Consider the following 17,869-nt stretch of genomic DNA (forward strand, 5'->3'; position numbering starts at 1 on the left):
AGCCGTCACTGCATGCACGGCTGATTTTTATCCATTAGGATGACGATTGAGTCCACCTTGAGTTCGCCACGGGCTTCGAGCCACTTCTGGCGCTTCTGGAGTTCATTAAGGTACTCCGTATACCAACGTTTCCAGAAATCTTGGCGTGCCTTTACAATGAGGCGCCATGATGATAATCGATTTTCTGGAACTGAAAGACAATTATCTTCTGGTAGCATCGTGAGAGGCCGACCAACTAGTATGTGAGCAGGAGTTAACGCAATAGGATCGTTTGGATCCGACGAAATAGGGCACAGCGTTCTGGAATTTAAAATTGCCTCAATTTCTATAGCGAGGGTATTTACTTCCTCAAATGTAAAGAGACGTTCGCCTACAACACGCTTGAAATGATGTTTGAACGATTTGAAATGCGGTGATAATGGCGGATTAAAGTGCCACGTTATATTTTTATGGACCGCGAATTCGTTTACGCTCTCCTTAAATTGATCGGAATCGAACAAGGCGTATAATTCGCGGATCTGGTTATTCGCACCCACAAAATTCGTCCCGTTATTCGAATAGACGTGCGTAGGTATCGCCCGGCGCCCAATGAAACGTCTGAAGGCACCAAGGAAACCCTCCGTCGTCAGATCGCTCACTATTTCGATGTGTACCGCTTTTACGGACATGCAAACGAAGACACAGCCGTAAGCCTTTACCCGATTTCTATTTCTGTGTTTTTTCTCCTTCATAAACAACGGACCGAAAAAATCTACGTCCGTATGCGTGAAGGCCGCTGCCTCTTCGACGCGTGGCTTTGGTAAGTTGCCCATTTTTCTCTGCATGGGAGACGGCCTAAAACGCAGCGAACGCAGCGTCGTACGATTTTTTGAACCTGATTTTTTCCGTCCAGTAACCAAAAACGATGACGAATAGTGTACAAAGTGCTCTGAATATCCGCGTGATACGTACGTTCATGCATCTCGCGAATAATTAAATCGGTTACATGGTGATACGACGGCAAAAGAATCGGATGTTTTTGCGCGTACGAGATTTCAGCATTTTGTAATCGTCCGCCGACGCGGAGTAAACCATGTTCATCAACGAAAGGACTCAAGGACGCAAGTCGACTGCCCTTGGCTCCCCCCGATGACGAAATACGCTGAATCTCGTCAAAAAATTGCTCTCGTTGAATCAATCGTACGATTGTACGCTCCGCATTGATTGTTTCCTGCGCGCATAATTCTCCTTTGTAACCGTCGTACGCTACTACGCGGATGAGTCTCGTGTACGACGAAAAATTAACGAAAAATTCGCATTTGTTGATTTTGAGAGCTAAACACGTAGTTTTCTTCAACCCGGGAAGATCCTTTACGGTGGTTTTCGAATCTGTTGGCCAGGTGTACTCGTCGTCGCGTAGCCAATGGGGTCCCTCGAACCACGACGCGTTTCGACAAAATATCGCGGGATATTGACCGCGTGACAGTGCGTCTGCCGGGCTAACCCTTGTTCTAACGTGGCGCCATTCGGCTTCCTTGATTATCTGTATTTCCGCAACGCGATTTGACTCAAAAAGCCGTAAAACCGTCGGGGATTTTTTAAGCCATTGTAAAACTATTGTGGAGTCGGTCCAAAAAACAACACGATTAATCGGAAACTCTATAGTAGAACGCATTTCTCGGTACAACCGGGCAAGCGTCAACGCACCGCACAGCTCGAGACGCGGCATGGTCATTTCCTTTAGCGGCGCGACTCGAGACTTCGCACAAGACAGACGAACGAGGGTGTGACGCTTCCGATTACAAGAACGTACTTAGACGCGTGCACCGTACCCGGCCTTACTAGCATCGCAAAACCCGTGAATTTGTATATTATCAGCGTTCTCAAGGATAAGTTTTCGTTCTACAGACAAATTGTTTATAAGATGAAGTTGGCTCGAAAAGGACATCCAATCTGAATGCAGAGTTTGGGGAATCCAGCTTTGTCTTCCAGCATTCTTGCATAAAGACCTTCGCGGCCAAAATCACCGGTCCTAAAAGCCCGAGGGGGGCGAAAATTTTCGCAATTTCTGATAAAATGTTCCGTTTCGTTAATTTAACGGGAGTATCGGGTGATTTTACTGAATACACGAGTTTATCCTCTTGCGCGTTCCATCCGAGGCCTTTACCACGGTTCTATTATCGATCACGCAATCCGTTCCGAGGATCTTTTCGTTAATATTATCAAGGGCGTGATTGTGGTTCGAGGCCCATTGACGTATGTAAAATCCGCCTCGCTTCAAAAGCTCGATTATCTCGTCGCGTATCGTCAGAATTTCTTCCAGTGAATTCGCGCCCGTTAGGAGGTCATCGACATATAAATCGCGTTTTAGAATTCTGGACGCGTATGGAAAGTTTGCGCTTTCGTCGTCCGCAAGCTGTTGTATCGTACGAATCGCGAGATACGGAGCGGAAGAAACCCCGAAGGTTACCGTATTCATTTCGAATGTTCGAACGCGATTATCGTGATACCAGAATATGCGCTGGTATTTCCGGTCTTGAGGGTGAATCAAGATTTGCCGGTACATCTTCTCGATGTCAGCCGTTAACAGATAAACGTGCGAGCGAAATCTCATAAGTTGCTCGGAAAGAGAAGGTTGTATGGTCGGACCGACCATCAAAGCGTCATTCAATGAAATGCCTTTGTCCGTCTTAGCTGACGCGTCGAACACTACGCGTACTTTGGTGGTAGCACTAGAGGCTTTAATTACAGCATGATGAGGCATGTAATACCGGTTAGCGTCCTATATCAATATATTCCTGAATAACTTTATGGTACTCGGATTTTAGATCAGGATTTGATTCTAACCTTCTTCGCACGGAATGAAAACGTCTGAGAGCCTGAGCTACCGAGATCGAAGATTTAATATTCGCGTCTTCGATCACCCAAAACCTGGTCAATTGCTCGGACAAATTAGCCAAATTACATGTCAGTACAGAACTCCCTCTTCGCTACTCAAACCTCCGGCAACCTGTAATGACTGTAACATATTCAAATGCTGACAGGCCTCGTCAGCGACCTTTGATAATCCTTCCGGAGTCGCGGTAGTCAACCGAGGAATACTAAGGATGGCGTCATAATGCTTTGTCAATAGAATGCGCCACTTCTCGTATGAATCGACCAGGAGTTTCCATGCATTTTTGTAATTTTCGGCGCTGGCGTCAAAACGCGCGAGTTTATTCAAAGCCGCGCCCGTAAGAGAATTTTTTAAATATAAAAATTTACTCAAGTCGCTAATTTCAGTGTGAGCGTCAATCATAGAAAGAAAAGTATTCCTGAATGATAACCACTTATCATGGTCCCCGTCGAATTTAGGCAACTCTGCTAAGAGGGTTATTTACGACCACGTCGCCGTCACGGGACTCGCCTGCGTTCGGCATGTTCTCGACTCTTAACACGACATTGTAGAAGTTATCGCGTATTTCCGCCATCTGTTCTAGGCCTTCGTTCGTTTCATCTAGCAACTCAAGTTCGTCATTCAGCAACTCAGCAACTCAGTTCCTCGTACGCGTTAAAAAGTTCTGTGACGCGCTCAAGTCGCGCTTTAGCATGCGTGTTGTCGATCTTATGTTGTTCGGCGGCAGTACGTAAAGCCGTTATTTGCCGTTTAATTGCTGTGCGCTTCAGCGCGATAAAAGCGACACGATTCGACATTTTGATAGATTAAAAAACTATCCTGTGAAGAAATGAAACCGAAAATAATACAGCGATATTAGATTAACACCGCTCTTGTTTTATATCTCCCTTACTCACGCTCTCCTTAGCTTACGTGTTGTAAAGTAAACAAGATAAATTTCGTACGAAGAATTCTTTCGTACGAGAATGCGGACTGAGCCGTTAAGATTAGATTCGAAATGATTCGATAGCAAGCTCACAGAGATTCCAGACGCAAATAAAAAGAGGTTGAAAATGAATATCTTATCTGTTTTCCTATAAGATACGTAGGCTGCGGGCGACAACTAGGCTAGAGGCACCCCTGACGGAAACGACGTCCCTTTGATGACAATAGGTCCCAGGTATGCTGGGCTAAGGTTTGCCGGACTACACCCCTTTGTTCCAGCGATGCGCTGCTGGCGAGCGACTCACACCTCACAGGAGGCACCAATTTGTATGTAGCGTCGAAACTCAAACTTTTTGTCTGAGCTCCGTGATTCATGTAAAGGGAAAAGATATTATGGTAAATAAATGAACAAATAAATAAACACAATGTTTGGGGGCATACCCTGAGGTAAAAAAGACCTTGCGGCCAAAAAACCTCGATAAAATTATATATTTCAAGATTGTTTGTATCAATGTGAGGTGTGTGTCTCATGTGTGTGTTTTGATTTGGCTGATTATTTGTTAGAATTTTATTCAGTGATTAATCCCCTTCGACGGTTCTGGGGTAAGTGCCATGCCGTTCCTCATGGTCCTCCTACCAGAAGATGCAAGATCTTCCCCACTCCGTGGCCAGTTCCTTCTAGATCAACCTTATCTTTTTACACGTGCCATGCAGCACCATGACTTCGGGTCATCGGCCACACGCGCGTTCCTTCGAGAATCGGCGATCGAACTCTCTATCGCCGTTCCATAAACAAAACATCCGCGACTCTTAGAATTCGTCGCACCTCAAGTATCAACCACCGCCGGCCCAAGTCCGATGACAGACATATGGCTCGGGGTATCGATAGCCTAAAGAATCCTAAGAAATCCTTGAAACTCAGGTCAAAGCCCAAAATGCATTGACCCTGACACGTGTCAACCCTTGAACACGTGCTGACGCTAACATATTCTTGACGTAATCAGATTGGATCATGCATGATCGCGTATTGCTTGTACGGCTACGTGGAGTCGCCGTAAGCTGTACCATTAGATGGTAGCGTTTAAAGTGTATTTGTCAAAAGTTGACTTCAAAAGACTGTACCGATTAACGGCAGGGAGTACATTATTGATGATGACATAGAGCCGTCATCAGCTTGACCGATAGACGGAAGCTTTGTGTTATTGATGACGACATGGAGTCGTCATCGGCTTGACCGATAAACGGCCGCTTTTGTTATGTGTGTATGTTTGGGCTGTAAAATGCCGATTTTGTGGTTACGTACCTTTGTATCTGTGATAAATCTGCGTCTTTAAACAATGAAACTCGTTAATTCAGAACACTGTACTGATGCAAAAAAATTACACTGTAAACTATGTGCTTTAAAGAACTGGGAAGAACTGTGTAGGGCCCTCGAGCGGTACGCTCGACCGCCCTAGACCCAGCTACCCCTTCTCCCACAACGTGGGCGACGCATAGCGACGTCAATTTTTTCTTTGACGCGCATCCGTCTCAGGGCGTTGCAACAGTCAAACTAGCCGCGCGATATTTAAAAAGGATTTGGATCAGTTTCGATCCAACAATAATTTTGAAATATTTTATTATTAAGTATACATAAAAATAAGTGGTGCACTACCGATTTTCTGATTACGTATTGTTCTAATTACGGATTGCTCCCAATATTTTGTTAATTGAAAAGCTGCGTGGTTGTTGGTTTATGATGGATATTGAAAGCAATATATGTATATTTTACCTTAACTGTACATATAGCCAGAGTCGGTTGTACACCACTTATTTTCATGTATACTTATTAATAAAATATTTCAAAATTATTTTCATACGTTATTAAATGATTATTGTGTATTCTTATGTAATTAATAATTTAAAAAAAAAATTGTTTTATGAAAAAAAATAAAATTGTACATTCATGGGGCGCAAATTCGAGACAAAAGTTTCCAGCGGTTCCGTAGTCGGACACCTTACCGACTTACTCATTTCTTTTTTTTTTTTTTTTTGAAGGTACGTTTATTGTGCTGCAAAGATAACAGTGATGATATTACAGGATAAACTTAACGTACAAAGTTAACACTTATATCTAATTAGATTCTGGGCTCTAAAAATAGAGCACGCGGCGTCTGTAGCAATGTTACGATTAAAATTGCACTTACTGCTGCCGTTTTTTGTTATATAGGTTCACCAGCAGCGATTAACTTTAGTACAATAATTAGTATATAGAAGGTGCACAACTGATCTATATATTCGGTCTTAATTTGTATCAGGTACACTAGTATGTAGTGTGACCCGTTTTTACGTGGGTGCACTCTACACTTTTAGTTTCCGTTACAATAATTGGTTGGGCGCCAGCCACGTTCCGTGGCGATCGAATCGAAAGGGAAAGGGGTAATTGCGGGTGCTTACAGGGTATGGGACTCGTGGCACTTACGTCCGTACAATGTCTCGCGGGGGAGTGCGCAAGGAGGACTGTTTAGGGTCGGGAGAGATCTCAGGGTAGGGAAGGGTTCCAGGAAGTTCGTATACGTTACGCGTAGGAGGATTCGTAGACGGGACTGACAGGGGATGGACGAAGGGGTTTCGCAAAACGTAATAGCGGAGCGTTAAACGATACGCGATCGCGAATGTACGCAGGCGAAGATTGCCGTTGCCTCGAACTCACTCTTTACACTTAATATTGAAAGGGACTCACCCAAAACCTCACGCTCGTACGCTCTCGCTAACACACTCGTTAATCGCCTTACACACTTCTCTAAACGCTCTCTATATACTCTTTATATGCTGTCGCTATGTTAGCCTAGGGCTCAATAGCGGTTCGCCGTCGCTGCTGCGACGACGAGATCGTCGCGGGATGGTTTTGGGGAGGGGATGGGACTAGGAAGGGGGCCTCTTCCGGCAACGGGATAGATCGATTATCGATTGTCGATCTGCCGGTGATCGGGGTCGATGGGGCTGACGGACATCCTGCGGTGGGCTGAGGTCATCGGCCACGGCGACAGATGGCTCCGGGTGGGCGTTTGCAAACTTCTGGGCAGCTTCGTCTAGTTTTCCGAAGTCCCGCGTTGCTCCTTTCTTCTGGAAGGGTTGAAGGTCTGTCGCCGGCCTCGTAGCTCCTTCTAGAGTTGTCCGCTTCTTGGGGGTTCTTTCCGCCGCCTCCATCGGCCCGATACCGGTGGGCAGGGGGAAAGTGGTAAGATGAGGGAAGGGTTAAGGGTTATCTGTAGGTGGGAATGTGAGGTGGGAGAAGCGCAGCGCTTGTAACGGGGGGGCACAGGTGTCATCACGTTACAGTAGTTATGAACTATTCAAAGGCGCCGTATACGATAGTAGGAACGTTTCAAAATATTTACATATGTATAAGAAGAATATAATCAAATATATACAACAAATTACTAATAATTATATAACTTATGTAACTTATAAACTAGATATGAACATAAAGCACGCAATCACATAAATGATATTAAAAATAAATTGGCCCTACTTGTCTAGCCACCAAAATTTCTCGGTGTCGTCATGGTGGTTGTCCAGTAAATCGTAGCGTGATAAATTAGTATTAAAGCGTATAATAGAGTCATTCACAGTTATGTTTTTATGATATAATATTTTTGTATCGTTGGGTTTTCTAAATACGTGGTATATAAACGGCAAATTGTTTGAGTTTTGTATTAGACCTAAGCTGTCTAAATGTATGAAATCTTCAGGGGGGATGTAACCAGTTTGCATAGTTTTGTTAAAATACATTGGATTTGGATATGTAGAGCTGTGTATTAGGTTATTGTTATTGATATCGCTAATGTTTGCCCAGTACTGTCTTATAAGTTTTAAAGTGAACAAATCTATTCTCGTTAACTGTGCTGCATTATATAATTTGGGGGTATTGATGTATTTAGTGTAGTTAGACTCGGGAGATCTGTACATGTACATACGAGCACGAATGCATTTTCTCTCGAAAAGTCTTATTTTTTCCATGGTGCTAGAGTTTATATTAAACCAAATTTGGCAACCGTAAGCAATTATGGGCCTTATCAATGTCTTATAGCATAAGATTTTAACTTTCCTATCCAATTCCTTTGAATAAAATAATCTTTTAAGACTAAAAAAGGTCTTCGGTGCTTTATTGATTTGAATTTGTACGTGTTGCTTAAAATTTAAGTGAAAATCCAAATAAACCCCTAAGTATCTTACTACATTTCTATGGGGAATAATTATATTGACATTTTTGGAGTCATGGAGATGAAACTGGTTGTGATGTCTGCGGACGTCGCGATTCGCATCGGAAGACCGCGAGACGTAAAGAAAAAAGTTGTTTAAAATCACCTTAGCAATCATCCCTCTTCGGCTGTCGAGGTAATCGCGTGACACCTTGTGTATCCGCGATGATTTCACTCGTAAAAATTTATGAAATTTGTTGTTTATTAACAACTTAATTTTTTTTCGGTTTATGGTTATTAGCTAAGCAACAGAAACCTAAAATCACCTTACACTATCCTACAAATACTACTGGTTTCACTAAAAAGTGTGAAATAAAATAATTTTTAACAAAAAACAGATCCGACTTCGAAATGCACTAAAAAGTGTAAAATAATTTCTATCTCATTTATACCAATATTCCATAGCTATTAATAATATCTATTTAATCGTTAACTAGGAGGATACCAAATACATTTCAAAGTTTTCGGAGGCGGCGCATAATTAAAAATACCCGAACAAACGATGCTGCCAATAACGATTTGATTGCGGTATGGCAAACTTGGTAATTAATAAGTCGTAAGAAAACAAATTCGAAACGTTATAGATACGGTAGAAAACATTTGTAATTGTAACGATTGTATCAGAAGTTGGTAGCACTTCTGATGTACTGTACGCGTCCACTAAGTTGAGACTCCTAAGGATTCGGGTTTGATTGGTCGAAGCCAAATGGGCCAGGCTAGGCACGCACACTTATACAGTTGAGCCACACGCATTTTCGCTATTCGCCTCCTAGGTTACAACTACTAGCAAAAATGAAGTGTGACGCGTGACAGAGAAAAAAAACGGTACGAGTCGAAATGAAGTGAGACGAAGCGAAGCAGCTCTTGCATTGGCGTAGATCTTGGCTCTTGGGTAGACGTTGAAAATTTTAAATCGTCGCTGAGTGTCTACCTATTAACATATTAACATCATATTTTAGTAATTAATATAAAACATTAACATTAACATTAATAATGAAATAACTCACATTTTCTTACTTTATGTCTTCCACAATTTTGTTGTTGTTAATTCTTACTGCTCTTGCCGTTCCTCTTGCTGTTCGTCTTGCTGTCCCTCTTGCTGTTCCTCTTGCTTTCCCTTGCTGTATATGTTTAGAACATGGCCTCTAATCTGCACGTTCTTGGTTTATTGCACTTCGTGCCGTCTAAGGATTTGAAGGACCACCCACTGACGTGGGAAAAAATCTACTATGTTGCTTTTTATCATTTTAATCAGTTATTCGTATAAACGTAAGTCGGTTGATTAATTGTGTTATGTGTGTGCCGTCTGAAGGCCAAGCTAGTTCTGAATTTAAACTGCTACGTTGGCCGATAGCAAAACTTGCCCTCCTTCCACCCTCGTCGGGTGGGCCTTAAGGGCGGTTCCTGTTGAGGTGGAACTGACCTATCCGGAGACACCCTTTAGGGTGTGCACCCGTAGCGCGATATATCCCTGGAGCGGGGGTGACTCCGTCGTTTGTAACAGCCGGGAAAATTCCGCTGGGTCGACTTGGTCATCTGGTCGTGAAGGACCGTTACCGTGGCTCAATCATAAAGGCCCTAACTAGGCGACCCTTTGGAAACTGACTTTACGATATACTCGTCAAGCTAAAACTGCACAATGACTGACCTCTTATAAACTGAAGGATTCTAAGTGCCACATCCTGACTGCAGGCCGGCCTGCTAAAGAAAATGCTGCAAGGGACGAACGGGCCCGGAAAGCTAAGAATATTTGACCATATCATAAAATCAGTTCCCCGCTGTTTCCAAACAGTATATGAATACATTGTAATTATATATTTTATCTTGCATAAATGCAAATACTTTATTCAATACGGAACGAACTAATTTTTAAATTATTTTACTTTATTAAACTTGAACACTGCTGCTGCTGCTGCTGCTGTTGGTATCGCTATCACTGCTATCAGTGCAACTGGTAGCGTTCATTGGACGTGTATGCACAATTTTCTCCATTATATTTTCCATAGCGTTGTCTCTTTCGACGTATTGCTTTTCAATTTTCTAAACGTGTTTACAAAATCCTACCCAGTCCTCTGTTGATACGACATTAATTGCTTTTTCGGTCTTTGTTAATTCGATTGCTGTGAGTGTCGACGTATTATTTTCTCGAATAATCCTTTCTACTTTCGCCCATGCCAATTCAATAGGATTTAATTCGCACATATAAGGTGGCAATCTAAGGACATTATGTCCATGCCTTTTGAATAACTCGTCCACCTTATATGTTTTGTCCAGACTTTTATTTCGTTGTATCAATTCCACCAGTTGATATTTCTTCATGGTGGCTGCGTGCTGGATATTGTTCTCTTCTAACCACTTTATCATATCTGATTTTTTTCCATATGCGGTTGGTGGTTTATTTATTTGTACCGTGTGGTACGGAGCATTGTCCATTACAATTATTGAATGGGAGGGGATATTTGGCAACAATTTTTCATTGATCCATTTTTCGAAATTAAGGGCATTCATTTGCCCGTGGTAGTCCCCCGTCATACTTCGCGCTTTAAATATTAAAGCAGTACCGTTGACAAATCCTCCTTCGCCACCGGCGTGTACGATTATGTATCGGTGGGAAGAGCTATTGTTTTTCAGTATTCCTATTTCTTCATCATTCTGCCAGCATTTACTGAATGACAATGTGTTGTCCACCCACGTTTCATCTAAATATATTATATTTCTTCTTTGGTTTCTATACGAATTTATGGCGGTTAAATACTTATCGCGCCAGGCAACAATATTTGGTTTTTCCACCAAGATTTTTCTAATGTTAGTGGATTTTTTCCACCTATATCCCATTTTGTGCAGTAGTCGCTGTAATGTTCGAACTTTCCATGGGAAATCGAGCTGTTTCCGTATAGCGGTCAGCAGCTTCGGGGTTGTCGGAATTATCTTCCTTGTATAAAAATCGTCTTCGATTCCCACGAGGAAATCCCACAAAGTATTAATTACATGCTTACTTTAGTTCTTTTTTTATTGTAAAATTAGCTTAAATTACGTTTTTTGATGAACTTTTACAAATGTAGAAATTGTACGAATACTTGTTGCTTTCATATTTTTGTCGATTTTTTGCTTTTCCTTGTTAATTTTGTAATTTATTCAAACAACTAATTTTTTGTTTCATTATATTTATTGTAAAGATTTTCAAGAATATGTATAAATTCATTGTTTATAAAAAACTAGTTAATAAACTACAATTTCACGAAGTTTCATTCCAAATTGAGCAGTGTACGAATACTTTCTACACTTACTGTATATAGGAAAAAGTTGTTCAGAATAACGCCCTTGAGAACATATTACAAGGTGATCGAAATGGGAGGTGGCTCCCTTATTCTAAATATTTACCTCATGTTGCGCGCAGAGAATAAATTTTTTCTCTGGGCAAAATGCCGGTAATTTTAGTAAGGAAGGAAGGAGTTTTAATAAAGTTTTAGAAACACTTTTAATGTAAGTAATATAATTTAATAAAGAAAAGGAGTGTTTAGTCACTTTATACTATGGTGCCTTTAATTAGTAAAGGCGAACTGAGTTTTACTGGGTACTTTCAGTCGAAGTACCGTGCGAATTAGTCGCGTGATCAAAATTGTCGTTACACTTGTTTTCGTCGTGAAGAGCGAAAGAGTAGGCCGATCGTCGCCGCGTCGCGGTTTTTATAATCGTAAGCGCGATGACAACGCCGAGGTGTTTTCGGCGTCTGGCATAACTTCGCCTATTTTAAATTGGCGCGCTTAATCCCGAACACCTCAAAATGAATTTTAATCAAAAAACTAATCCGCAGAAACATATACATCATTGGTTTTTAGGCAAAGTTTTCATCGGTGTCATCAATTTCAATAGACCGCTCTTCATCGCTCATTTCCACTTCAGACTTTAGTGAGGAATAGAGTTCACCCGCCATTCCATAAAAAGTCTCACATGGGTCCACCTCTTGATAGCGACACATTTTCATAAACATCTACTTCGCTAGATGTGATGGAAACATGGCCTTTTTTCAAGTTCCTGGCCCGATTGTCCCCTTCGCGTGTCTCCAAGAACTTTCAATTGCTTTTGTATGAGCTCCTAAATCAACAAAAATATTAAAGTTAATAAAAATACAAAAATAAATAAGAATACGATATTTTCACGAGTAAGAGGGTCGACAGTATCTGTTTCTGGATCCTTGAAGTTAACGGAATGATTAACTTTGAGGTGAATGTAACCCTCGTCCGTCAAACAATCATAAGATTTCCAGAAATCAGATATTATGGTCGTTTCTTTTTCAATCCATTCGTTTATTATGGGTATCAATGTCTGGCTTTTCCTATCCTCCACTGAAACTGTAACGTCCCGGAATTATTATCGCGAGTACGCTACTGCACCGACTGCGTAGGGAGAGCGGTTCCCTATAAGAAGGCGTCTCGTAAATAATTATATAATGAAGGGATCATAGGTTCGGGTGGTGCGCGGTAAAGGAGTGAAATCCAACGTTAATTCCTTTCTCAAAAATCGTAATGAGTGTTTATTCAAGAAAGTTGTGTGTTGTGTTTGTTTATAATATGTATATAAAAAGAAAAGGTAAGTAATTATTTGAGTTATATAAAAAGGTGATGAAAATAATATAAAGAATTAATGTAATCAGTGTACAAATGTTGCGCCCTGTTCTTGAAATACAAAAGGAAAATAATTATATTAGTTAAGTACAGTGAGTGCGCCCTGTATAAAAAATTACAAAGAAAAATAACAAAATAGTTTGACCTAAAATAAAATACAAAGAAAAAATTTAATTGATTAGTGAACGCGTCTCTAGATACGATTATGAAAATTCTAAATCTATAACTTGAATTTATAAAATAAAATTTATTCAAATAAATTGTTCGATTGTCGAGGAGTTGGCGTGGATCCGTTCCGACACTGTAGGAGCTAACCCGTTCGGCCGCAGTACGATTTCTGAGCAACTTAGCCGTCACTGATAGGCCGCATCCAAGGAGCTTCTGCTTTCGCTCGCTCGTTAAGCTTGGTTGCGAACACTGCAGGACGGTATCGTCGCTCTAGAGCCAGTGTGCTAATAGGCCGCATCCAAGGAGCTTCGGCTTTCGCTCGCTCGTTAAGCTTGGTAGCGAACCTGACACGTATGAAAACCGCTGCGAACCGGTGGTCGAGCGCTCCGGTTCTGACACAGAACCTTTGCCGCCTCGCCGACAAAAGAATCTAAGCTACTGGAAACCTATGTAGTAATCGTATCATAGATCCGTGTCGGACTACGATCAGAATCGAAGTGGAAATGCTCCCCGCGGCACGCTCGTATTTATACCCGAGATTTGCTTACGTAGCAGTTTTTTCTATACGCGTTTTCGATACCGGAAGTGTTTGGACTTTGACCGGAGTGTACGTGACTCGCGCGTATCGCTGTCTCTGTCTATGCGTAGTGCTATCTTTCTTTATTCTGCGCTCTATTCCTGTCTCTTTCTACGCGTTACTCCTATCTCTATCTATATATCCCGCGTCGATCTTTTATCGACACGGTAGAATTATCGACGCGGTAATTATCGATGTATTTTTTTTTGTATAAATTTTGTTAAGTATAAATATAATTAAATACAACATTCTTTTCCTATTTGTTAAATATGAATATAATTGTCGATCTGAATCGTGTTAATACAATAATAATAAAAAACGAAGTGTTATAACTTTGATTGTATAAAAACTAAAAAAAATAAATATATATTTTAATAATTAATAATGGTGGTTTTTTTTTTTATTTATTCTTCTTCCTGCGGGATGTTACAGCCTTCCCCCTGTGTTAGTCTCTTGTCCTCAAGAGACTTTTTTGTTTGTAGTTCTTGGCAAGTCTGGCATTGGCATTTTGCTTCGTCGTTTCGGGGGGATGCTGCTAATTTTCCAAAATATTTTATGATCTTTGCGTGTTTTCTTCTTGGATCTGTTCTGCTTAATTTCTTGAAGGTTTTCCAATTCAATTCCGGAATGTCGATTGGTATTAACCTCCATGGTGTACCTTCTGTTTGTATAGGATGCTGTATTGGAGCCTTTGAAGATATTTGGAGTAATTAGTAAATTATTAAATTACGGAAAAGAAATATACCTGTACCTCCTTGAGTTTCTTTAAGGCTTTCCTTAAGCGTTTTAATTGCTGGCGTTTGCCGGCACGTCTAACCATGTTTATTAGAATTTTTCGAAAATAAATATGGCGTTTGCGTAGGTGGCGCTTTACGCCTTCTTTCTTTCTTTATCATTCTTTCTCTGTCTTTCCTCTTTTGGGAAAGACCATAATGGCGGTTAAGGGTTCTTATTGAATAATTAATTAAAAAAAACTCTTTTATAGGGTAAATAGTTATGTATTGTTATTTTTCTTCTACATTGTTATTATTGATGGAACAATTCTTTTAGATAAATAATTTCTGGTTCCCCGGAGGGGAGTAATATTCCTTCAAAAAAAGCTTCTTTGCCCTCGTCGTCCATATTTCTGATGGATAATTGGCATGAATTACATGCTCTCGCTGGCTGAAAGTCTGCGAATTCCCATCCGCAGGACATGCAGTGTGTTTGTTTGATGGCGAACTCTTTCACTATGAAATGGTGGCTTCCAAAGTGGATCCACTGTTCACGAGCTTCTGGTCGAATATTTCTGGCGCAGTGGAAGCATAGTCTTCTAGATTGTGGGGTGTACAGATGTTGAAAGGCTGGTGTGCGGTCGGTTATGCATAACGCATCAATAATTGTGGCTGGTGCACGCATCTTTCTTTTTCTATAAATTATTATGATATTTAATATTTATTTTTCTGAATTTTAATTTATTTTATGCTTACTTTTTCTTGTAATTCTTCTTTTCTTGACAATTCTTTCCTTTTTTATTCACTTTTCTTCACTTTTTTTTTTTCTTTTGGAGAACGTTTTTGCTGTGACTTGCTTGGTAGCTTCAGTACAATAGCGTTCTTTATGAAGTGCTTCCACTTGCTTCCAACGGTTTTTTTAGATTTTCGTTAATACGCATGCGCGTGTTCATGAATCTAGTGGATTTTTGCATCGATCTTCACGTTTGATCTATGATGTTGATTGGTAGATAGGCCCTCTTTAGCCTATCTTTATGAACGATTCGCTTTTTATTGGGTCCTATTGCCAATTCTATGTTATTTGGTTCTATGTTTCGAAGTATAGTGTATGGTCCAGTGTATTCCTTTTCAAATTTGTTTCTTCTAGGCGGGTTTAATAGCATAACTTTTTCACCTGTTTCGTAGTTTATTGGTCGAATTTTTCTGTCGTAATAGTGTTTTTGTCTGTGTTTTTCTTTTTCTAAATTTGATTTTGCTATTTCTCGTAAATTGTGCAATGTTTGAATTAGTTTTTCGATATAATCAGGGTATGTTTTTAAATTATCGATCGGTTTAATACTTGATGGTTGACGAGCTTTTTTTCTGAAAACTAATTCATGTGGTGTGAATTTTGTTCCTTCGTGGATGCTGGTGTTATAGGAAAACATCGCTTGTGGTAACCATTCGTCCCAATGTTTTTCTTTTGAGATATAATGTTTTAAATATTCAATTAAAACATGATGACTTCTTTCTAGTGATCCATATGATTGTGGATGGAATGAAGATGTTCTGTATGTTTTGATTTGGAATGCTTTAGCTAATTTCTTCATTAATGATCCTGTGAAACATGTACCCTGGTCTGTAAGTATAGCTTTTGGACTTCCAAATTTGCATATAAAATGTTCTGTAAAAGCTTTTGCTACTTCTTCAGATGTAGTTGATATTAAGGGTATTGCAGCTGAGTATTTGGTCAAGTTATCCTGAATAGTAAGTATATAGCTGTTTCCTGTTGTAGTTATTGGCAATGGTCCTAAAATATCTAAAGATACTTTGTCAAATGCATCAATAGGGGTATCAGTGATGACCATTGGTTCTTTGTTTTTCATTCTTACTAATTTCACTTTTTGACAGCTAATGCAGGTTCTAATATAATCAGTGATTTCCTTTTTCATGTTCTTCCAATAATAGTTATTTCTGATTCTATGGTAAGTCTTTTTTATCCCTTTATGTCCTCCTACTGGGCTTTCATGGTTTTCTCTAATGATATGTATTCTTTCTTCTTTAGGTGGTGTGACTATGGTTCCTTTACAGAGTGTGATAGAGATGTTTGAGTCTGCAAAAATTACTTGTAGGAGTTTATGTAATCCTTTTAGTTCAGGTATAGAACATTCCTGAATTTTCCTCTTATAGAATTCTTGGTAAAGTGTTTTTAGTGTTTTAGGTAAGACTTCTCTTGAATGTGTTACTAGGCCAAATATTTCTTTGTTCTTCTTTTTTAGATGTATAATGGTTTCTTCTTGATGAGGTATATGTATTTTTATTTTTTCCTTTTGTAAAAATTCTTTTGATTGATTGTCTATTGGTTTTCCTTCTTCATTTAGGAATACAATCACAATTCCTTTCTTCATCCAGAGGTGGTCAGTTGTCTCTATTATCTTGGATGTGACTGGTAGGTTGCTGATCACTCTTGGTTGTGTTATTTTATGAGTGGTAAGTTGAACCTTTTCTTTTATAATTTTAATAGGAGTTATTGGTGCTGTGGATGTACTTTCTGAATCATTTTTCTCCTCTTTTTTCAGCTCTGAAAATTCTTCTTTGGTTTCTAAAGATGTCTTTTTTGTCCCTGAAGATGCCTTTTTTATTTCTGAAGATGTTCTTTCTGTTTCTGAGGATGCTTTCTTTGTTCCTGAAGATGAACCTATTTTGGGTGGGTCTCTATATATGTGTTTGGGTAAAGTCATTCCTTCTTCAAAGACTTCAATTTCGTCACCAATTATTATTGGTTCATGTTTCCTTTTGATTGGTTTAGGAGGTTCATAAATCAGTTTTTTTGGTGGTTGATGAATTTCTACTGTAACTTGTTTTTCATTTTGTCTTCTCTTTTTGAATTGTTTGTTTGCAGAGCTTGATGTTTCCTTTTTCCTCTTCCTGAGTTGTTGGTCTTGAAATTCGTCAGTATCGCAATATTCTGATTCACTGGAGGTTGTGTTTTCTTTAAAGCGTTTCTTATTTGTTTGATGTAGACTGCTGCTTGTTTCATGTGGTCTCTTATAGTGTTGTGTAATTTTTTCTTTCTTTATTTCTCTCTCAGAATCAGAGGAAGTATCTAGCTGTCGTGTAGGATGTGTTGTTTTTCTTCTTACAATACTTCTTTCGGATTCAGAGGAAGTATCTCTTTGTCGTGTGGTGTGTTGACGCGACTGTTTTTTCCTTTTTGTTTTTCTGTTTAGTTCTGAAGATGTATCTCGGCGTCTTGTTGGATACTGATGGGTTTCCTTCTTCTTTTTGATTTCTCTGGAGCTTGATGATGTAGTTGGTCTTCGTCTTGTAGGGTGTTGGTGGGTTTCCTTTTTTCTTTTATATTCCCTAGAATCGGATGTTGTCGATGGTCTTTGTCTTGTAGGGTACTGGTGCGTTTCTTTTTTCTTCTTATGCTCCCTAGAATCGGTTGTCGTCGATGGTCTAGGACGTGTTGGATATTGGTGCCATTCTTTTTTCTTTTTTGTTATTTTTTTGGATCCTGTGGTTGATGTAGTGCTTCTCGGACGAGTTGGATATTGATGCCATTGTTTTTTCTTCTTGATTTCTCTTGATTCAGTGGTTGAAGTTGTTGCTCTGGGTCTGGTAGCATATTGGTGCCATTGTTTCTTCTTTTTAACTTCTTTTGAGTCTGTGGTAGAATGTTTTCGTTTCGCTTGAATTGGTAAGGTTGCAATAGGATTTCGGGATAATGCATCGGCGTTTATATTTTGTTTTCCGGGTTT

General features: G+C 39.9%; 2 protein-coding genes across 2 annotated transcripts in view; one reads left to right on the forward strand and one right to left on the reverse strand.

The window, feature by feature from the left end:
* LOC117610864 (cytochrome P450 6a2-like) overlaps positions 1-17,869 on the forward strand; it is a 174,257-nt gene that overhangs the window by 89,944 nt on the left and 66,444 nt on the right. The window lies entirely within an intron of this gene.
* LOC117609673 (uncharacterized) lies at positions 10,084-10,575 on the reverse strand. Its single transcript, XM_034336286.2, has one exon. It carries the CDS (start codon positions 10,573-10,575, stop codon positions 10,084-10,086), a length of 492 nt encoding a protein of 163 aa, XP_034192177.2.

Source organism: Osmia lignaria, chromosome 8 (assembly GCF_051020975.1).
Source record: "Osmia lignaria lignaria isolate PbOS001 chromosome 8, iyOsmLign1, whole genome shotgun sequence".
NCBI lineage: Eukaryota > Metazoa > Arthropoda > Insecta > Hymenoptera > Megachilidae > Osmia > Osmia lignaria.

Excerpts from the sequence above, each read along its gene's own strand:
- LOC117609673 (XM_034336286.2), bottom strand. The coding sequence starts at position 10,575 with ATGACGGGGGACTACCACGGGCAAATGAATGCCCTTAATTTCGAAAAA.